Source organism: Herpailurus yagouaroundi, unplaced genomic scaffold (assembly GCF_014898765.1).
Source record: "Herpailurus yagouaroundi ecotype Mexico unplaced genomic scaffold, PumYag 166, whole genome shotgun sequence".
Lineage (NCBI taxonomy): Eukaryota > Metazoa > Chordata > Mammalia > Carnivora > Felidae > Herpailurus > Herpailurus yagouaroundi.
Window position 1 is genome coordinate 10,622,320 of NW_024412407.1, and position 22,874 is coordinate 10,645,193.

The 22,874-nt window shown below is 36.1% G+C and overlaps 2 protein-coding genes and 1 long non-coding RNA gene across 5 annotated transcripts in view; 1 reads left to right on the forward strand and 2 right to left on the reverse strand.

The window, feature by feature from the left end:
* The window catches only part of PUS7L (pseudouridine synthase 7 like), a 33,195-nt gene that overhangs the window by 3,242 nt on the left and 7,079 nt on the right, over positions 1 to 22,874 (forward strand). Inside the window, exons 2-5 of one of the 3 annotated variants that reach the window (XM_040488388.1) lie at positions 553 to 1,472; positions 14,904 to 15,063; positions 17,636 to 17,828; positions 20,485 to 20,583. In XM_040488388.1, the coding sequence (XP_040344322.1) occupies positions 569 to 1,472; positions 14,904 to 15,063; positions 17,636 to 17,828; positions 20,485 to 20,583 (1,356 nt within the window). In that variant the 5' untranslated portion in view covers positions 553 to 568. The remainder of the gene's footprint in view (positions 1 to 552; positions 1,473 to 14,903; positions 15,064 to 17,635; positions 17,829 to 20,484; positions 20,584 to 22,874) is intronic. The other 2 variants (XM_040488389.1, XM_040488390.1) reach the window with 2 other exon arrangements.
* Positions 8,204 to 8,705, reverse strand: LOC121038702 (60S ribosomal protein L23a-like). The gene has a single exon (XM_040488394.1). It carries the CDS (start codon positions 8,688 to 8,690, stop codon positions 8,223 to 8,225), a length of 468 nt encoding a protein of 155 aa, XP_040344328.1. The 5' UTR covers positions 8,691 to 8,705; the 3' UTR covers positions 8,204 to 8,222.
* The window catches only part of LOC121038703 (uncharacterized), a 40,430-nt gene continuing 36,075 nt past the window's right edge, over positions 18,520 to 22,874 (reverse strand). Inside the window, exon 2 of the long non-coding RNA XR_005794454.1 lies at positions 18,520 to 21,292. This is a non-coding gene — a long non-coding RNA (uncharacterized LOC121038703). The remainder of the gene's footprint in view (positions 21,293 to 22,874) is intronic.

The window sequence follows — 22,874 nt, forward strand, 5'->3', positions numbered from 1 at the left end:
AAGTCGGACGCTTAACCGACTGCGCCACCCAGGCGCCCCAATTTAAGCCTGTTTTGAAGCATAATCACATTGCAAGTTTCATTTATCAATTTGGACTATTTCCTCCTGTCTTCTAGTCCCTTCTCTCATCTCTAACCCCTAATATATACAAATCTAGCCACAAATTCTCTGGAATTAAGTTAGAAATTTTCAGGAATGGGGTTTGGACAAATCATTGTTTAAGTCTGTGTTCTGGTCTCTTCTTTGTCGGCCTACACATGGTATTTTTAAAGCAGACTTGAAACGGACCCATTTTAATTCTGGATAATAGATGAAAGCTTGGAATGGGTGAAAGAAATGTTGCAAATCATCAGTTTCATGAGAAAAAGTTTGCCTATTAGTTTATCTTGGTATAGGAGAGTCAAAATGCCCATTATTTATAGAAATAATTTGTATTTTAAGGGGACCAGGATTGAAAGGGAGAAAGAAAAATAAATCCTGCAAATTTATTTTTTTCTTGTTATCTATAACTTTTCTTTTGGGTAACTGACTGCCTCTTTGTTTCTTTTGTAGGCATTGTTATTTAAGAATGGAAGAGGATACAGATTTTAGAATCCGGTTTAGTTCTTTGTGTTTTGTTACTGATCATGTTGGATTTTGTGGCACTATAAAAAGCTCACCAAGTGATTTTGTTGTTATAGAGATTGATGAACAGGGACAATTAGTTAATACGGCACCAAGTAAACTGATTAGTAAAATACTACCTGAGCCAAATAACTTTGCCAAAAAGACAAAACTTGATCTTCAGAATTTATCCTTTGAAGAGGGAAGCAACCAAGAAGTTAGTATTTTTGCTGGGTGCTCTGGTGCTGATCAATATCATCAATCTGGTTCAGAAAGGGAAGATACTATCAGTGATGGAACTTCCAAAGGCGAAGAACAAACAGTTGATGATTTAGGTACCTTGTTGGATGAAAAAACTAACGAACTACTGAATCACTTTGCCTGTGATATAAAAGAGAAGTGGAATTCTAAAACTGAGCTAATTGGATCATCTCCTGAATTCTCATTAGGCAGAATCCTTGACAAAAACCAGAGGGCTATTCTGCACAGTGCTATTAGGCAGAAATTTCCTTTTTTAATAACTGTAGGTAAAAACAGTGAGATTGTTGTAAAACCAAATCTTGAATATAAGGAACTCTGTCACTTGGTATCTGAAGAAGAAGCATTTGAATTTTTTAAATATTTGGATGCAAAAAAAGAAAATTCCAAATTTACTTTTAAACCTGATACAAACAAAGACCACAGAAAAGCTGTCCACCATTTTGTCAACAAAAAGTTTGGAAACCTTGTGGAAACCAAATCTTTCCCTGAGCTCAATTATAGTGCTGGCAATCCAAATGTAGCAATAACAGTAAGATTTCGGGAAAAAACACACAAGCACAGGAAGAGGTCTCTTTTTGAGTACCAGGATCGAAAAGTTATATATACAGGTAATTTAATAAATCATTACCATTTTCCTCAACAAACTTAGTTAAAATTGTGTGAAAGATGAATAATTTCAAATGAATTAAATAGAATTAACCAGAGGACTCTTGGGAAAAATATTTGGGTCTGGTTTTTAGTGGAAGATAAAGCCTTACAAATTGCACTAATTTTAAGAATTAACCTTATTGATGAAAGTATGGTTAACATCAGCACAAACGTATAAAGTTGAAGCAGTTAGTTTGTTAACGTTTTATTGGCGATAAATCTTGATTTCATATTTTAAAAGTTATTTTAATTAAAATTAAGTATTCAGAGATAAGTAGAATGCATCTGCTCTGCTTCGCTTTCCTGAAGTGAAGAGAATACCTTGTTATCTAAAACAATTGAACTTCGGGGCGCCTGGGTGGCGCAGTCGGTTAGGCGTCTGACTTCAGCCAGGTCACGATCTCGCTGTCCGGGAGTTCGAGCCCCGCGTCAGGCTCTGGGCTGATGGCTCGGAGCCTGGAGCCTGTTTCTGATTCTGTGTCTCTCTCTCTCTCTGCCCCTCCCCCGCTCATGCTCTGTCTCTCTCTGTCCCAAAAATAAATAAAAAACGTTGGAAAAAAAAAAATTAAAAAAAAAAATAAAACAATTGAACTTCATGTAAATTAAACAACAAATAAGTGAATAAAACAATTGAACTTCACTACCCAAGGTAGAGAGCCTAAAAACTTATAAGGAGGTCCTTCCTTTGACTCAGTCACTCTTTTAGAGAGGAGGTTCTCAAACTTTAGCATACATTAAAATCACCAAAAGGGCTTGTTAAACAGATTTCTGGGTCCTGTTCTCAGAGTTTCTGATTTAGAGGGTTTGGGGCAGGGCTTTTTACAAATTCCCAGGTGATGCTTTTTCTACTGGTCTAGGTACCACATTTTGAAAATCACTGCTTTAGTGGGTATATTCAATTCCTAAGATTGGATGGAACTGATGAAATATATATTTTTTTAAGTTTATTCATTTATTTTGAGAGAGAGAGTGTGTGCAGGTGCTGGGGTCATGCTCACATGAGCGGGGGGGGGGGGGGGGGGGGGGGAAAAAGAAGAGAGGGAGAAAGAGAATCCCAAGCAGTCTCCTCAGTGTCAGTGCAGAGTTCAGCATGGTGCTTGTTCTCACGAATTGAACTGTGAGATCATGACCTGAACAGAAATCAAGGGTAGGATGCTTAACTGACTGAGCCACCCACCCAGATACCCCTGATGAAATCTTATTCTGTAAGTTTAGCTCATCAGATTTAATTGGCCAGTATCTTACATGAAGGATGGGAAGTGTTTCAGATGGTCATGTTTTATAGATTCATACAGCAAAGCTTTTTTTTGGTTAAAAACTTTTATTTATTTATTTTATTTTAAGTGTTTATTTCAATCACCCAGTGCTCATCATGATACTCCTTAATCCCTATCACCTATTTCACCCATTCCCCTCTGAAAACCATCAGTTAAGAGTCTGTTTCTTGGTTTGTCTCTCTCTTTTTTCCACTTTGCTTATTTTTTTTTTGTTTTGTTTCTTAAATTCCATATGAATGAAATCATATGGTATTTGTCTTTCTCTAACAGACTTTTTTCACTTAGCATTACTCTAGCATCATCCATGTTGTTGCAAATGCCGAGATTTCATTCTTTTTTATGGATGAGTAATATTCCATTGTATATGGTATATACAGAAGTGTATACACCTCTTTATCCATTCATCAATCCATCAATGGACACTTAGGTTGTCTGCATGCCTTGGATATTGTAAATAATGCTGCTATAAACCTAGGGGTGCATGTATCCCTTTGAATTAGTGTATTTGTATTCTTTGGGTAAATACCCAGGAGTGAGATTTCTGGATCATAAGGTAATTCTATTTTTAACTCTTTGAGGAAACTCCCTACTGTTTTCCACAGTGGCTGTACCAACATCCACATCCTTACCAACACCTGTTGTTATGTTGTTGGTTTTAGCTATTCTCAGAGATGTGAGGTGATACCTCATTGTAGTTTTGATTTGCATTTCCTTGGTGATAAGTGGTGATGCACATCTTTTCATGTGTCTGTTGACCATCTGCATATGTGTTTTGGGGAAATGTCTGTTCATGTCTCCTGCCCATTTTTTAATTGGATTACTTATTTTTTGGGTGTTGAGTTGTATCAGTTCTTTATATATTTTGGATACTAACCCTTTTTTGGATATGTAATTTGCAAACATATTTTCCTATTCTTTAGGTTGCCTTTTTGTTTTATTGATTGTTTCCTTTGCTGTGCAGAAGGTTTTTATTTTGATGTAATCCCAATAGTTTACTTTTGCTTTTGTTTCCCTTGCCTCTGGGAACCTATCTAGAAAAAATGTTCCATCAATGATAGAGAAATTACTGCCTGTCTTCTTTCCTAGGATTTTGATGGTTTCCTGTCTCACATTTAGGTCTTTAATCCATTTTGAATTTGTTTTTGTATATGGTGTAACAAAGTAGTCCAGTTTCATTCTCTTGCAGGTAGCTGTCCAGTTTTCCCAACACCATTTGTTGAAGAGACTGTCTTTTTCCTATTGGAAGTTCTTTCCTGCTCTGTTGAAGATTAATTGACCATATTATTGTGGGTTCATTTCTGGGTTTTCTGTTCCATTCCATTGATCTTTGTGTCTATTTTTATGCCAGTACCATACTGTTTTGATCACTATAGATTTGTAATATAACTTAAAATCCAGAATTGTGATGTCTCCAGTTCTGCTTTTCTTATTCAAGATTGCTTTGACTATTTGGGGTCTTTTGTGGTTCCATACAAATTTTAGGGTGAGTTCTGTGAAATATGCTGTTGATATTTTGATAGAATTTCTATTAAATGTATAGATTGCTTTGGGTAGTATAGACATTTTAACAATGTTTGTTCTTCCAATCTATGAGCATGGAATGTTTTTCTGTCTTTTTTTTAAAATTTCTTTCATCAGTGTTTTATAGTTTTCAAAGTATAGATCTTTCACCTCTTTGGTTAGGTTTATTCCTAGGTATATATTATTTTGGGTGCAATTATAAATGAGATTATTTTCTTAATTTCTCTTTCTCCTGCCTCATTGTTGATATATAGGAATGGCAAGTATTTCTATACATTTATTTTGTATCCTGTGACTCTAGTGAAGCCATTTATCAGTTCTAGCAGTTTTTTGGTGGAATCCTTAGGTATTCTGTATATAGTATGTTATCTGCAAATAGTGAAAATTATACTTCTTCCTTACAATTTTGGGATACCTTTTATTTCTTTTTGTTGTGTGATTGCTGTGGCTAGGACATATCACATTGATTGGTTTGTACATACTGAATAACGCTTGCAACCCAGGAATAAATCTCACTTGATTGTGGTGAATAATTTTTTTTTAATGTATTGTTGGATTCAGTTTGCTAGTATCTTGTTGAGAATTTTTGCATCTGGGTTCATCAGAGATATTGGCCTTGTACAGCAAAGCTTTTTAAATAAAATCAGCAACCCAAATTTGTGTAGATTGCATGTGGCACGGAAACAGGATTGTATTATATAATACAGGATTCTGTGGTATAAATGAAGAGATTGGACCTTGAATCTAGGTCTTACTTTATGTTATGACTTCAGTTCATAAAAAGATGTATGAACTTTTTAGTATCTTTAAGATTTAATTTCCACAAATATAAAAATGGAAAGAATAATACCATGGGCAAGTTACTTAACAATTTGTAACTTTTTGTTGCACTTTAAAAATGGGGTAATAGTAAAACCTAATTCACAATGATATTCTAACAATTAAATAATGAAAATGTTTAGTATGTAATAGTTATCCAAATGTTGGTGTCTCTCCTGGAAATTTCTGTCTGGTTGTGTGACTTGCCTTATCCATGAGAAAACTGCTGGTATAGGACTTGATACATGAGGCATGCAGTAAATGGTAATAGATAAATCTGTTTTGAAGGAAAAAACAAAACTAGTTTTACATGTGGAAGGGAGAATTGCAGTTAAGTGATTTAAGCAGTTATAGATTTTATACTATTTGAAATTCTAACAGCCTTACCTTGAATTAATGAACTAAAAAATTATGGAAACTTTTTATATATTAGTGTAAATTAGTTTTACAAAATCTATGAGTAATTGGAGGGATATGTTAAGGGGAGGAATTGATGGTACTACTCCAGAGAATAGTATGAAGATATTGGGATATCCACAAGTCCAAGAACAAAGAAAAAGACAAAGGTAAAGTATACTTATCTCAGATTTTGCAAAGGCCACCCTTTTTTAAGAAAAAAATAGCTCATATAAAAAAAATTTCTTAATAAGGAGGCCTATCTAAAAAGTAGAACACTTAAAACACTTTTTAATTTTAGTTGTTATAAGATATACGTAACAAAATTTACCATTTTAACTACCTTTAAGTGTACGGTTCAATGGTATTGAGCACATTCATATTGTTTTACAACCATTACCATCATTTATCTCCAGAACTTTTTTATCTTCCCAAACTGAAACTGTATACCCATTAAACAGTAACTTGCCATTCTCCTCTCCATCAGCCATTGGCAACCACCATCCCACTTTCTGTCTCTATGAATTTGACTACTCCAGGTATCTCAGATAAGTGGAATCATAAAATATTTGCCAAGTTATGACTGGCACATATCACTTAGCTGAAGATCTTCAAGATTCGTCTATGTTGTACATGTGTTAGAATTTTCTTCCTTTAAAGACTGAATAATATTATATGTATATATACCACATTTTATTTACCCATTCATCTGCCAATGGACATGGGTTATTTCTATCGTTTGTCTATTGTGAATAATACTGCTATGAACATGGCTGTAAAAATATGTGTTCAAGTCCCTGTTCTTAGTTCTTTTGGATGTGTACCCAGAAGTGTAATTGCTGGGTCATGTGGTAATTCTGTATTTAATTTTTTGAGATAGCACCATATCCATTTTCCTAGAATACTTTTTGCAGAAGAAAATATATGAAAGATTTAAACATCCAATGAAATTTTTATTTTAAGAATTGCATTTTCGAGAAAAAAAAAAGGAGAAAAAGAAAAAAAAAAATTTAAAGAATTGCATTTTCCAGCTCTAGAAGTGTCATTTAGTTCTTTCTTAGGTCTTCAACTTACTATGTTTATGTTTTCCTATAATCTTTGAGCCTATTTTTAATAGGTCTTTAAAAAAATGTCTGCTAATTCTGTTGCTGTCATTTCTGGATGTGCTTCTAGTGAATGTCTTTTAGTTGTGTTGTGGGTCATATTTTCCTGCTTCTTTGCATGTTTAGTAATATTTTTTGAAGGTCAAACTTAGTGTTACCTTGTTGACTGTCTGGATTATGTTGTCTTCATTTAAAGAGTGTTGAACTTTGCTTTAACGGGTAGAAAGTAATTTGCAAATGCATTTGAGGCTTCATTTTGAGTTTGACTAAGGGAGGTCTAGAGTAGGCTTTACTCTAGAGCTGTCAGTCATATAGTTCTACTATTATAGCATGATCCTTCTGTGGCTTCTCCTGCATGCCCTTGCTATTTAGTTAGATTTCTCCTCTCTGTCCTCTTTGGCTGCTCTCCAGCTTTGTATAATCTCTGACAAAGAGATTACAAATTGACTAGATTACAAATGCCTAATATTTCATCGTTTAGCCTGGTGGAATGTGGTAGCCAGCATTCAGATAGCCCCCAGTGATCCTCAACTACTGATATTCATGACCTTTTGTAATGCCCACCCACAATGAATTAGGGCCATCCTGTCTAAGTAATAGAATATGGCAGCCACAGTGAGTGACTTCTGAGGCTAGGTCATAAAAGGCATTTCATATTACTTATTCTGACAGAACCAAGACAGCATACCTTGAAAACACTCAAGAAACCCTATAGGGAGAAACTGAGGTTTCCCATCACTAGCCAGCATCTACTTAGCCACTGATGTGTGTGAGCCACTTTGGACATGACCTTTAGCTTCAGTTAATATTTGACTGCAACTTCATTGTATCCCTCAAGCCAAACCGGTCCAACTTCTGAATTCCTGCCCCACAGAAACTGCTGGAATAGTATGTTGGTCTTCTCAGACTGCTATAACAAAATACCGTATACATGAGTGGCTTAAACAGTAGGCATTTATTTTCTTACAGTTCTGGAGACTGGGGGTCCAAGATCAAGGTACCAGCAGGGTTGATATTTAGTAAAGGTTGTCCTGTTGGGTTGTAGACAGCCATCTTTTTACTATGTGCCCACATGACCTCTTCTTTGTGCACACATGGAGAGAGAAATTAAGAGAGAGGAAGGGAGCTCTCTGATATCTCTTCTTATAAGGACACTAATCCTATTGAATCAGGGCCCCACCCTTATGACATAATTTAATGTTAATTGCTTTCTTACGGGTCCCATCTCCAAATTCAGCCACACTGGGACTAGTACTTTGACATAGGAATTTGAGGATTGGGGGTGGTTGTGGTGATGCAGATATTCAGTCCATAACAGATAGGAAATGCTTATTATTGTATGTCACTAAAATTTGGGGTGATTTATTGTGCAGCATTAAATAACATATTTTGGTACCTTAAATAACATATTTTGGTGCCAGAAATGAGTTGCTTCTATAACAGAAGCCTAAAACTTGTGGTAGCAATGTCTTTGGACCTGTTGGCAGGCAGATGTTTGAAGTTACCTCAGGGAAGCTATCAAGGACAGTTTATTTATTTATTTATTTTTTATGTTGAAAAAATTTATATTTAGACTTAGCCAGCTGGACTCAGTTTAGATGATCCCAATTTTGTTGGCAATATCCAAAGCATCATAGTCAGGAACCAGTCGAACATATGCTTTCTTTTCTCCATCGGGCCTGATCAGAGTGTTGACCTTGGCCACATCAATGTCATAGAGTTTCTTCACGGCCTGTTTGATCTGGTGCTTGTTGGCCTTGACATCCACAATGAACACAAGAGTGTTGTTGTCTTCTATTTTCTTCATGGCCGACTCTGTAGTCAGGGGGAACTTGATGATGGCATAGTGGTCAAGCTTGTTTCTCCTGGGGGCGCTCTTTCGAGGATATTTGGGCTGTCTTCGGAGACGCAGTGTCTTGGGCCGTCGGAATGTAGGTGACGTACGGATCTTCTTTTTTTTATGACTGTGGGCGCCTTTCAGCACTGCTTTCTTGGCCTTCAAAGCCTTTGCTTTGGCTTCGGCTTTGGGCGGGGCAGGGGCTTCCTTCACCTTCGGTGCCATCTTCGTGAAAGGGCAAGGACAATTTAAAGGAAGGGACAGTATTATTAGAACCTGGAAGAAAGGAATACTTGTTATGTAGTGACAGAAAGTTTGGCAACCTTGTTGTAGGCAGTAAAATGGAAAGTAGAAATGTTTCTAAAGAGGAGCACTGTAGCTAAAGAGATTTGTAGGCAAAGTGTTGAAGGCTTCTTTTCTACTGCTTGTAGTAAAATTCTAAAGGAAAAACTGCTAGATATAAAGGAGCTAGAACTCACTGGGTTCAAAATCATTTTTTTCTTCAAAAAAAAAATCCCCAGTTTCTTAAGATGGCACATTATGTTTAAATTAAGAAATGGCTTCCAGACAAAGAGAAAATCATGGCAAGGTCAGGACATGTTCTAGCAAGGAAATCTAGGGTGTGAACTGTGAAATCCTTTTTTAAAATTTTTGCACAAACCTCTACCAGTGTCTCAGAATGATTCAGACAGGCAAAGGCCCTTTGGGGACTTGAAGGGCATGACTCAAGGATCCCCTGTGTTAAACAGTAATACCCCTAAGGATTTAGGGGACATTTTCCCTCAGTATCTTCAGTAGAAGCCCTAAGTTGAAAACATCTGGTCTTCACAAAATTTGAGTGTATCCTTGTCTAATAGAGTGAACCCACATAGTTTTTGAAAAGGTCAAAGACAGTACAAAATAAACAGAGACCTTTGTACTACCAAACTTTTATTTTGTATTTATTTATTATTATTATTATTTAATGTTTGTTTATTTTTGAGAGAGACAGACAAAGCATGAGCTGGGGAGGGGCAGAGAGAGAGGGAGACACAGAATCCAAAGAGGCTCCAGGCTCTGAGCTGCCTGCACAGAGCCTGACACAGGGCTCAAACTCATGGACTGCAAGATCATGACCTGAGCCGAAGTTTGGCATTTAACTGACTGAGCCGCCTAGGCACCCCAGTACTGCCAGACTTTCAAAGGCAGGAATTGGGCTAAGAAAACTACTGCATTATAAATAGGTAACTTTTACGGAAGAGGAAGTTTCACTTGGAGGGCAAAATTGACACCCAAAAGTGGACTCTAGAGCTATAGTAATTATTCCCAGATACTGGGAGGACTGAATGCTAATAAAGGAACAACAACATACACCTGGCTGGATTCAGAACTGCTGTGTAAGAGTAACTTGTAGGTATATCTATCCCCCCCCCGCCCCCCCCCCCCCCAGTTTGAATAAAGAGTATATAGCACTTGTCCTATGTGTGTTTCAACATTTCAAGGTGTGTGAAAAGCAGATTTGTCTCTTTGTGTCACGGTCCTTCAGAGCCTTCATATTAAGAGAAATTGTATTTGAGGATTCTGATTTGATATGTATTCAAGGAACCTTATCTATAGCTGGGCCTGATTTAGATAAAAAAAAAATGCTAGAATTTGAACTGTTTTAATCGTATGAGTGTTGGAGGCCTTGGGAAGGAATGAGTATGTTTTGAATTGGGGGTTTGTGTGGTCGTACTAAAAGTATTCGAGCCAAAAGGTGGATCGTAGTTCTCAACCCCAAGATTCTTAATGCTCTTCTCCTGGTACTCACACAGAGTGGCTTTTGCATCCAGTAGAATATGACACAAGTGATGGTGTATGTGTCTTCTAAGGCTAGATCATAGGTAGCATTATACTTTTTGCCCATGTTTCTTGGATTGCTCATTGTAGGGTAAGCCGGCTACTATACTGTGAAGATATACATATGGCTCGCTGGAGGGCTGAGGGCTGTAGCCAACTGCCAATACAACTTGCCAGCCATGTAGGTGAGTCCCCTTGGAAATGGATCCTTCAGCTCCTGTCAGGCTTTTGAATAACTATATTCCCAGCCACATCTAACTGCAGCCTCTTGAGAGAGCATGAACTCAAACCACCAAACCAAGCTGCTCTTGAATCTCTGACCCACAGGCTCTATGAGAAATAAATGAACACTGTAAGCCACTGAGGTTTGCAGTGACCTGTTATGCAACATTAGATAAATAGTATATAGCAATTAACCCTAGGTATGTGTAGATTACTAAAAAGCAAACACCTCAAGGGATCACCTATGCAGATTTCTGGAACTCTTTGTGCACACATAGCTTCCTCTTATCTAGAACTCTGCCCTGTGAATTCCAGCCCACTCAGCCTTCCTGAACTCTAACCTCCACCCTTTTAATTCAGTACAACCACTGTGTTCTCCCTGGATTCCTCCATGTGCTGTGGTCAAGTAAATATCTCTATGCCAAAAACAAACAAACAAACAAACACACAAACAAACAGTATTTTAGGACTCACCTACTTTGTTTTCCTTTTCTTTTTGGATCATAATTCTATGCTGCCTGTTCTCTGGTGTCTAAAAACGGGTGTTTCTTGTGTTTTGTCCAGCTTTCTATTTGTTTACAGTGGGAGGTCGAATCTAGTACCAATTATTCTAACAAGTGGAATTCTCTAAAAGTGAATTTTATTTTATTTTGATTTTTTTAATCTTTTTTTTGAGAGAGAGAGAAAGAGGAACAGAGTGCAAGCCAGGGAGGAACAGAGAGAGCGGGAGACACAGAATCCAAAGCAGGCTCCAGTCTCTGAGCTGTCAGTACAGAGCCAGACACAGGGCTCAAACCCATGAACCGCGAGATCATGACCTGGGCCAAAGTTGGACACTTAACTGACTGAGCCACCCAGGTGCCCCTCTAAACGTGAATTTTAAAATTTAGCATAGTTGGTTTTCTTTTTAAACACTTCACTTTTTCCAAGTATTTAAGAAAATGTTATAAATTAAACTTATAAATTTGGTGATCTTTAAGTTTTCCTGTGTTGTTTCCTTATTAGTTACTAACTTAATGAGATTTCAATGTAAAAAGACAAATTTAAATCAATTAGATATTTGTAATTGGAATATATGGGAGTCTTGTTCTCTTAAACATTCCAAGTATGTAAGACACAGATTCATTTATACAAACACTAAAATTATGGGTTTGATTCTCCTTAATATTCCTATTCTAAGTTCTAAATCCTCACAAATGAAATAAAAAGTGCTTATGCTCTACGGCTAATCCACAAAAATTATATAATTTCAGACAATTTGGAGGTTCCTTCCTACATGGCTGAGCTTGCTTAACAGCTAGTGAGTGACATACCCACATTGTCAGGGGTAGATTTGACACCTTAAACCCTAGTTACCAAATACATAAACTTCAAAACTTTTAAGGATTTGTTTCTTGGCCTTTTTTGGAATACAGTTTCCTGGCCTACTTTGAAAAGTTTGTGACACCTAGCCCTGCTGCTGCAACACTTGACCGAATTTTGCATTTCTTTTACTCTTCAGGTATTTTAGTGACTTGGGTGCCTGGGTGGCTCAGTTGGTTAAGTGTCCGATGTCAGCTCAGGTCATGATCTCAGGGTTCATGAGTTTGAGCCCCGCATCGGGCTCTGTGCTGACAGCTGGAAGCCTGGAGCCTGCTCTAGATTCTGTGTCTCCCTCTCTTTCTGCCTTTTCCCTGCTCACATTCTGTCTCTCTCTCTCTCTTTCTTAAAAATAAATAAACGTTAAAAAATATTTAAAAAATATTTTAGTGACTTCTGTCTAGTTCCACAAATTTGATATACTTGAGGGGCTCCCTGTATTTTTTCAAAATGTTCCTAATTGACTCTCAGACATTTTGGTTCTAGGACACCTGAAGGGGATAGCTCTTATAAGTTATCGGAGACCACAAACAACTTTCGTTTGTGTGTTTATTACCTATTGATATCTAACCTATTAAAACAGAAAAATCGTTGGACCACCATGTTGTATACCTGAAACTAAAGTAATATTGTTTGTCAACTATACTTCAATTTAAAAAAAAAATTTAATGTATGAAGTTGTTTAAAATAATCTATTACTATTAAAATGATAAGAATTTTAATGAAAAAACATATTTCAACTATAAATTAGTGACAAGAAGCATTGTTTTACAGTTTTGCAAATCTTTCTAATGCCTGATTTCATAGAAGTCAGCTGGATTCTCATATCTGTTCTTGCATTCAGTCTGTTGGAATTTCTTGTTTTGAATGAGTCAAAAGAACAAAACTTAGCTTCACACAGGTATGTACTTGGGAAAGGGAGAACATTATAGACCCTATGAAATAATAAGGTCCCATAAATCTTACAAAAACAGAAATATTTGATATTTCTATCTTTCTTATTGCTTTGGCTGCTTACCATGCTTCTGTTCATTCTTTAAACCTCCAGAGGCACTTCTTCCTCAAATTATTTTAGGCCTCTTAAGACTAAATGCTTCCAAGACAGGGACCATTTTTTTTTTTTTTTTTTTTTATTGACCATTGTATCCTTAGCCTAGCACATCTTCCTAAATCATTTTATTTAAACTGTATAATTAAATCCTGTCATGACAAAAGCTGAGATATTTTGAGGTTATAATTCCTCTACATTTTAAATATGGGCTTTTAATTTCATTTTATTTGAAACAAGTGATATAAACAGCAGTCTTGGACTAAGATGTTTATATTCGAATCCGTTTGGTTAAGATAACGTGAAAGTGTAAAGAACAGATTGTAACTTAGACACAGAATTGACGTGTATGATTCTTTCCTTTCTTTTACTTCTTTTATCAGTTCTTTAAGAATAACAGAAGTCATAGTAAATTTAACTTATCACGGCTATAATAGAAAATTTGGAGAAATCTAGGAAGCTGTATGATCATATAAAAAATAATGGCCCTAGTGGTAAAAAATATCTAGAAAGTAATGGATAGTGCCTGAATATTCTTCAGAAATTATATCTGTTTATACTTTAACAATTCTTAAATGTGCAAGCAAAAATATTTTTCTTTTAAAAATTAAAACATTGAAAATATACAATATTGCATTGTAGATTTTTAAAACTTTTACATAAATTATATGCACTATGCATATTTTTGAAACCTGCTATTTTCATGTTTTTAGAGATTATTCATTAAGAGATATAAATAACAGGTCTTCCCCATTCTTTTAAACAACTGCATGATATTCTAAAGTGTGGATATTATAAGCTCTTGTTTAGCTATTTTATATATTTATAGATAGATAGATAGATAGATAGAGTTCACATCCTTCTACTTCCTGAATCATGTTTATGTTTAATGTTCATTTTTCCTAGAGTACTCATGATTCACAGAGACCCTTGTAGCTGCCGATGACAATTATGACAACTGAACAAAATATAAATTATTTTGCAAAAAACCCTGTGTTTCCATTTCATGACTTGAGGGAAGAGGGCAATAGTTTGATGTATCTTATATGTAAATATGGTGACTTGTGGGTAGTGGTATTTTGTTACTATCAATGCTGGTGGGTTATGTAGGCCAGCATATGGGGGAACTTCTTTGGTGTTAGTTGGTACTGGGCTTGTTCCTTCTCCCTGCCTCCATAATCTCACTCCCACCGTGTCATCTGGTAGACATTTTAAGCACCTACCACAAGGCAAGCACCCTTCTATCTACTGGTTTGCTGTCCTGGAACTACCAATTTGTGGGGCGGACAAACATAAAGAGATAAATTATAATGGCAAGTGTCATGATATCCATAATGACAACTTGTGGAGACATGCCAGATTATGTAATCAACACGTTGTGGAGTTTATTCATTCACTTGACAATTATCTGCATACTTACTGTGTGTTAGGCTGTGGGTGTTAACGATTGAGAAAACCAACACGATCCCTGCTTAGGAGCATTCAGTGTGGGGAAGGTGGAAAGAATTTGAGAGAGAACTGCTGCTGTTGTTGGATCATGAGGAGTGCATACAAGCATTGCAAGTAAAATGGGAGGAACACATTTAAACAGAGGGATTCAAATGTGCACAAGTACAAAGCTGTGGAAGGATCTAGTCCATCCAGGAATTATGAGATAGTCTCTGGGTTGTATAAGATACATGAATGGAAGTGGCACATGTGGAGACTGAAAAGGGAGATTGTGGCCAGATATGAATGCCCAATTAAGGAATTTAGATGTTTTTTTCTGTAAGCCTTTGCTGAGCCAATTAGTATTTTTTAAATGATAGTTGTAATCTAAGACACTGATTTTGTATCTTGACTAAAAAATACTTATACCTACTTAAATAAATAATTTGATTCATTATATTAACCTGTTTGTCTACTAAGAATGTAATTGATGTATCACAGCTGGTGTGTGTGTGTGTGTGTGTGTGTGTGTGTGTGTAATCTTGGGTTTTTCTTTGTTTCAGCCTTTACGCTACGGAAAGAAAATCTGGAAATGTTTGAAGCAGTTGGTTTTTTAGCTATGAAACTTGGTGTGATTCCTTCAGATTTTAGTTATGCAGGCCTTAAAGACAAGAAAGCTGTCACCTATCAAGCAATGGTTGTTAGAAAAGTGACTCCAGAGAGGTAATATGACATTACTTTATAAGATAGAACTTTTCTATCTTATTGCATCAGATAGATAAATGTAAGATTTAAAAAATCAGAACACTAGGAACATATTAACCTCACTATCAATAGTAATTAAAAAAAATTTTTTTTAACGTTTATTCATCTTTGAGAGACAGAGAGAGACAGAGTATGAGCAGGGGAGGGGCAGAGAGAGGGAGACACAGAATCGGAAGCAGGCTCCAGGCTTTGAGCTGTCAGCACAGAGCCCGACGCAGGGCTTGAACTCACGAACTGCGAGATCATGACCTGAGCTGAAGTCCGACGCTCAACCGACTGAGCCACCCAGGCGCTCCAATAGTAATTAATTGATTGAAAGCTTACTGAACAGCACATTCTTTAATAATATAATTATCATCTAAATAGCATTATGTCTTAAATTTACACTGAAGGGGCGCCTGAGTGGCTCAGTTGGTTAAGCGTCTGACTTCGGCTCAGATTATGATCTCCCAGTTTGTGGGTTCGAGCCCCGTGTTGGGCTCTGTTCTGACAGCTCAGAGCCTGGAGCCTGCTTCCAATTCTGTGTCTCCCTCTCTCTCTGTTCCTCCCCTACTCGGACTCTCTCTCTCTTTCTGTCTCTCTCTCAAAAATAAATAAACATTAAATTTATACTACAAATATAGGTTGTTTTAAGACAGACACTTTGAGAAGTGGAAGATTTTAAATGATCTGAATTGTTTCTGAAAATCCTGTACCAGCGCCTGGCTGGCACAGTCGGTATAGCCTGTGACTCTTGATCTCAGGGTTGTAAGTTCAAGCCCTGTGTTGGGTATAGAGATGACATAAAATTAAAGGTTTAAAAAATACCCTGTACCATATTTGAATATGCATTTATATTCAGGACAGTGTGTTACAAATGTATGTATTTTTAATTACTATAATACTTTTTACGCTTTTATCGTCATGGTTCCTTACATTTAAAATAAATCCTCGGGGTGCCTGGGTGGCTCAGTCGGTTGAGCGGCCGACTTGGGCTCAGGTCACAATCTCACGGTCTGTGAGTTTGAGCCCTGCGTCGGCTCTGTGCTGACAGCTCAGAGCCTGGAGCCTGTTTCAGATTATGTGTCTCCCTCTCTCTGACCCACCCCCGTTCATGCTCTGTCTCTGTCTGTCTCAAAAATAAATAAGCGTTAAAAAAATAAATAAATAAAATAAAATAAAATAAATCCTCATTAAATGAAGAGTAAAGTATTCAAATTAACCTCCTTTCAGCTTTCTCAAATTTTAAAAATATTTTTTGTAATTGTAAAATAAATACATATTTATTATAGTAGATTCAGAAAATAGAAGAATGTAAGAATGAAGTTAAAAGTCACTAATAATTCCACTACTCAGAATAGCCACAGTAACCTCTTTTTTTTCTTTTCTTTTCTTTTCTTTTTTTTTTTTTTTTTTTTTTTTTAGTATACTTGACACAAAATATTACATTAGTGTCAGATACACAGCATAGTGATTCAGCATCCTGGAGCTTGCTTCAAGTTCTGTTTCCCTCTTTCTGTCCCTCCCTGACCCATGCTCTGTCTCTGTCTCTCTCTCAAAAATAAATAAACATAAAAAAAATTTTTTTTTTAAGTACAGTATAGTAAGAGAGAAAGACTTTAGCTTTCAAAGATATTTAGATGTTAGAAACTGGTTTTCAACTACTAAAGACAAAATATTATTAATTCCTAGGAGGAGAGAGCCCTTTGATTTGGCTAATGGGTATAGGATTTTAATTACCCTTCAAGTAATAGTAAGATTTTAGCAGATGAAAAAAACTTGAAGATGTATTTGGACGAGCAGTAAGTTAACTACCTACCTGATAAAACAGTTCCTATAAGTATGACAGAAAATATGAATGTAAAGAAAATGCTTTCTTACAGAGTCTTTAAAGGTATGCTAATAATTGGAATCTATTCTTTAGACTTGGGGAAGAATTGAAAGTTTGAGGAAGAAAATGTTCAGAGCAGGGGCGCCTGGGTGGCTCATTTGTTTGAAGATCCGATTTCTGCTCAGGTCGTGGTCTCATGGTTCATGAGTTTGAGCCCCACATCGGGCTCTGTGCTGACTGCTCAGAACCTGGAGCCTGCTTTGGATTCTGTGTCTCCCTCTCTCTCTGCCCCTCCCCCACTCTCAAAAATAAATAAATATTAAAGAAAATGTGTTCAGAGCAGAATTTTAGTAAAATCCTCTGGTGCTACTGGTTTTTCTTAGTAATGTTGGAGGAAGAGAGACTGAGGAGAAAAGGAACAAAGTCTGAGGACAGGAAGACTAGAACAGTTAAGAGGTTTTTACCAGTTAAATTAAGGAGAAGTCAGAAGGCACAGATAAAGTGATAATAGCATTAGGAGTATGTGTTTCAGATCATAAAACAACTCTGTTAATATGATCCTATAATAATGGGTTTTTTAGTGCACATTCGTTGAAATAACATTAACTTTTGAATTTTTAGGTGTTCTGGTATAAGTGGTTGTCTGGCAACTGTCATTTAAACTTACGTTAATTTTTAAATGTAAGATTTAACTGAGTCTATATGATTTATCGTTTATAGGTTGAAAAATATTGAAAAAGAAATTGAAAAGAAAAGAATGAATGTGTTTAATATTCGATCTATAGATGATTCCCTTAGACTTGGTCAGCTCAAAGGAAATCACTTTGATATTGTCATCAGAAATTTAAAAAACCAGATAAATGACTCTGCAAACCTGAAAGACAGAATTTTAGAGGCAATAGAAAATGTTAAGGTAAGAAAACTCAATTTTAAAATAATGTTGTAGGAAAATGTTTATAGTCCTCTTTACACTGAGGCAGGAAGAAAAACTTTTTCTTTTGTACCTTTTTTTAAATGTGTATATGTAATTATTTAAAAAATGACAGGGACATTTGGCTTATTTTTAATTTTCTTGGTAGTATATTTTTGTATTAAAAAACAGCTCTAATGTGATTTTTAAAAATGTAACTTATAGTGTTATCCAGAGTGTGTGGGGAGGGGGAAGCTATCTATATAAGAACAGAGGTAGGTTTTTTTGTTGTTATTTGTATGTTTAGCACATGCCATATAGAGTAGTATTTTAGGCAAAAGGATTATTTTTTTTTGGAAATTTGTTCAGTAATTTTTTTCAGAAATCTTTGGTAAATAGTTACATTACTTATCAGAATTATATACAATCTTTTTCTTTTTAGTCTAATTATGATTTTTTTCAATGTAGTAAATCACATACATTTTATTATGTCTTGCAATAAAAAGCTATTTAACATAAACATGTAAGTGACATTTGCCAGGCATCTAAACATACCATAGCCTTCAGTCTGATCATCTAGAGTATGGTTAGCAAACTTTCTCTGTAGAGGGCTAGGCATATGGTCTCTTTTGCAAGCACTATACTGCCATTGTGTGGAAGCAGCCATAGACAATACATAAATGAATGAGCATGGTTGTGTTCTAATAAAACTTTATTTACAAAAATAGGTGTAGGGCCACATTTGACTTATAGGCCATTAGTAGTTTGACAAGTTCTGATCTAGACCAGTAATCCTCAATCTGGGATGCTTGTATGCAATCTCAGTAGTCAGTCTCTACCCCCAAACCAATTAAATAAGAACATTTGGGAATGCAGCTTAGTTTATTAATATCTTTTTAAAAACTCCCTAGCTGATTTTACTCTACAGCTAACATTGAGAAACACTGATATAAGATTCTGACCACAAAGACCTTTTTACACAGTTTTACTCCTCTCCAAAGAAAAACAAACAAAAAGCCAGGTTTTTAATCAGTTATTATGCCTTATAGCCAGGAAAATGACTTCTAATAAAGATTTTTAAAATTCAGCACATTTACCTGTGCATAGACACTCTTTGATTGTATACCCCTTATATGGTTGTTTTTCCCTTACTTCTGTATCTAAAATTCTTTTCTCTGTCCTGAAAAACTGCTACCAAAATAATATCCCTTAAAAAGGGGAGAAAATTTCTCTGAAGTCTGATAGCATTTATTGCCTGTCTTTCATTTGGAACTTATGGATGCACAACTGCTAGTTATAAAATCCCCATTAGAAATGGTTTTAGCTTTAGCCAACTTACCTTTAGTTCTGAAAATAAGAAGTCTTTGAAGTTTTGTTTTAGACGGTTATAACTTTGACCACTAGAAACCTTTTGTTATATCCAGCCCTAAGTAATTTGAAGGGGTATTTAAAACTCTTCTGGTTATTCGAGGATATTATTTGATATTATTTTTCCAAATTTGAAGTAATAATTGCTGAATGAATAAATATGATCTCCTCTCATAAAGTGAGTGTGGAAGACTCTTATCTTTCAAGAAACCATCTGGGCCCTGATGTTTTCCTTGTGAGAGCATGTTTAACCACTGACTATTATTGTCTTTAAGGTTGCAGAGTAATTTACAATTTTCTGTTCTTGGGGAAGTGATGCCATGTCATTCTCTTGACTCAGGTCTTTAGAAACTGAGATAATTAAAAAATGAATTGTTCTGTATAAAGGAACTAAGACTTGCTGGGTTTGAAGTAAATGTATTGCTTATTCCCAGCATCTCCAGACAACAGGAGCATCTCAGAATCAGAAAGAGCTTTAGAGCAAAGATCACACTCAGTAACCAGTTCATCCCAGTTTTCCCAGAACTTCCCCAATTTTAGCATTGAAAGTCCTGCATCCTAGAATACCCTTCAGTAATATGAATGGAAAGCTGACCTATTTTTTTAAGGCTTTTTTTGCTGGCCTTATTTTCTAACTTTTAATTGTTTGTTTTTCTTCTTTCTTTTCTTTAATTGTATAGCATATCTCAGACCATTTGGTTCCCATGTGTATATTGCTGATTACAGTATTCTTTTATTAAAATAAATATGAGGAGGAAACTTGATTAGATATCTGACACAATAATTCTATTAATTTGTTGTAGTCACTTTGGGCCTATGACAAAGACCCATAGACTGGGTGACTTTTAAATCACAAAAATATATTTTGTATCATGCTGGAGGCTGGAAGCCTGAGATCAGGGTGCCAGCCTTGTCTTTGTGTTGTATTCTCACATGGTGGAAATAGAGTGAGCTAGCTCCAAGGTCTTTTCTTAGAAGGGCACTGATCCCATTCATGAGAGCTCTGATTACCTCCCAGAGTCCCCACCTCCAAATACCATCACATTGGAGGTTAGGATTTCAACGTATGAATTTTGGGGGATATACAGGCATGCAGTCCATAACAATATGCTTTTTTTTTTTAATTTTAGTTTTTAATTTTTTTTAATATAATTTATTGTCAAATTGGCTAACATTGTATACAGTGTGCTCTTGGTTTTGGGGGTAGATTCCCGTGGTTTATCGCTTACATACAACACCCAGTGCTCACATAATAATATGCTTTTAATGATTGATTTTCTTGTATTCGTAGAATAAAGGGTTTGTAAATTACTATGGACCGCAGAGATTTGGGATGGGAAGGAAAGTTCACACTGACCAGATTGGATTGGCTTTGCTGAAGAGTGAAATGGTATGGATTAAAAAAAAACACTCTGCTCTGATTTGTTTTGTCAGTTATACTTACTATGTAACCCAGCCCTTTGCTTTGTTAACCCAGCATGTGAATGCATATCTACACACATACATACACCATATGCTACATTATTGAACATTTATTAGCAGCTATTGTAGTCTGAGTATCACACTGTCATAAAGTGAATTGTATGTGATGTCCCTGTGTTTAATACTTGAGACTTAACAGAGAATTGATGATCACTCACCAAATTCTTAATGAAGTGAATGGAGGATTTGGAGGAAACGTAACACCCTATAATTCCAGAAATATGGCATCCGATGATGCAAAATTCACATTTCTTATAGCATTTAAACAAAAGCTGTCCCTTCTTTTACACTTCATATTCTGTGCTTCTCATTTTTTTTTTTAACTTTGCTAGAGCTTTAGCTGTCAATTGTTGCTGTGTAACAAACAAACTACTCGCAAACTGCATCATCTATAATGACGAGCGTTAATTATCTCAGTCTCTGAGGGTCAGGCATCTGGGAGCAGCCGAGCTGGGTGTTGCAGCATCAGGGTGTCTCATGGTGTGCAGTCACACTGTCAGCCAGGGTTATAGTCTTTGATGACTTGATGAGGCACAGAGGATCTCCTTCCAAGCACACTCTGCTTTTGGCAGGAAGCATTAGGTTCCCATCATGGGACTACTCATGACATGACTTCCCTATGAGAGAGGAGTTCAGGAGCACAAATGCATGAGAGAGAGAGAGACCACAACATAAATCGAAGTGTCTTTTATAATGTAATCTTAGAAGTGACATTGTCACTTCTGCTCTGTTTTACTCACTGGGCACACAGATCCACCCTGGTAAGTACAGAAGAGGACTGCACGAGGCATGAGTACCAGGGAATGGAGATCAGCGGGGGCCAACTTCGAGGCTGGCCCCATGCTAGAAAGCCATATTTTCTTTCCTTGGAAACATTTTCTCCCCAACCTTTATATTCTTTGCATCTCAATTTAAATTCTCATCCCATTCCCAAGAAAAATTGAATTATTCTTATCTTGTGACTTCAAAGCCTCTTGGATTTCCCATCTTAGGTTTTATTATATTTTACTGTTAATGTTTATTTAATCTTTTCCAGTAAACAAACACTATGTCTCTCTTGCTCAACATTCCATCCCTGGTACTCTGCATAGTGCCTAGCACATCACAGATGCTTAGTAATATTTATTTGAATGAATTAGCTTCTTAACATATATTTGTTTGAATGGATGAATGAATACTGTAAAATAAGACTGGGATTTTAGGTTGAATGATGTATTTTAAGATCCTTTCCTTCTCTAAAACATATGAATCACCATGCTGGAGACAGTATAATAATAATAATAATAATAATAATAATAATAATATACAGGACCTCATAGATAGCATTAAAAAAAAAGGAACATCTTTTAATCTATTTAGTTTTCAAAAGAAAATATTACTATTGGCAATAAAAAAAAGATTTAGCAATTATTTTAAAGACCAAAGCATTCCAAAACTTGAGAACTGGAATGAAATTAGTGGTTCACCATTTTCCTATGCTTATTACCTCCCCTGTTTTTGTTGTCTATGTTGGTCAGGTCTGAGTTTTATGTCATTAGTTCATACATGCAGTCATAACTCAATGATAGAGATAAGGAATGACAGAAGTAGAATATGGAAGTGATGGGAGGCACTTTTTCCAGTTGAGAATATTTTGTTTTAATTTTTTTAAACTTTTATTTATTTTTGAGAGACAGAGCATGAATGGGAGAGGAGGAGAGAGAGAGGGAGACACAGAATCCAAAGCAGGCTCCAGGCTCTGAGATGTCAGCATAGAGCCTGACATGGGGCTCAAACCCATGAACTACGTGATCATGACCTGAGCCGAAGTCAGATGTTCAACCAACTGAGCCACCCAGTGCCCCAGTTCAGAATATTTTAAACCTGTGTGTAAAGTTGCTTGGTACAGATTTATTTACCAATTTAACACTGTTTAATTTTTGAAAGCTTGAAGATAAAATTGCAGCACCAAGTATCATTGGTTAAGTGCCTATTTTTTTTTTTTTAATGATGCTAGAGAATTTGTATCTTTTTTAAAAAAGTGATTTGCGACCACCTGGGTGGCTCAGTCAATTAAGCATCTGACTCTTGATTTTGGCTCAGGTCATGATCTCGCAATTTGTGAGTTTGAGCCCAGCATCCGGTTCTGTGCTGACAGCATGGAGCCTGTTTGTGATTCTCTCTCTCCCTCTCTCTGCCCCTCCCTGCTCATGCTTTCTC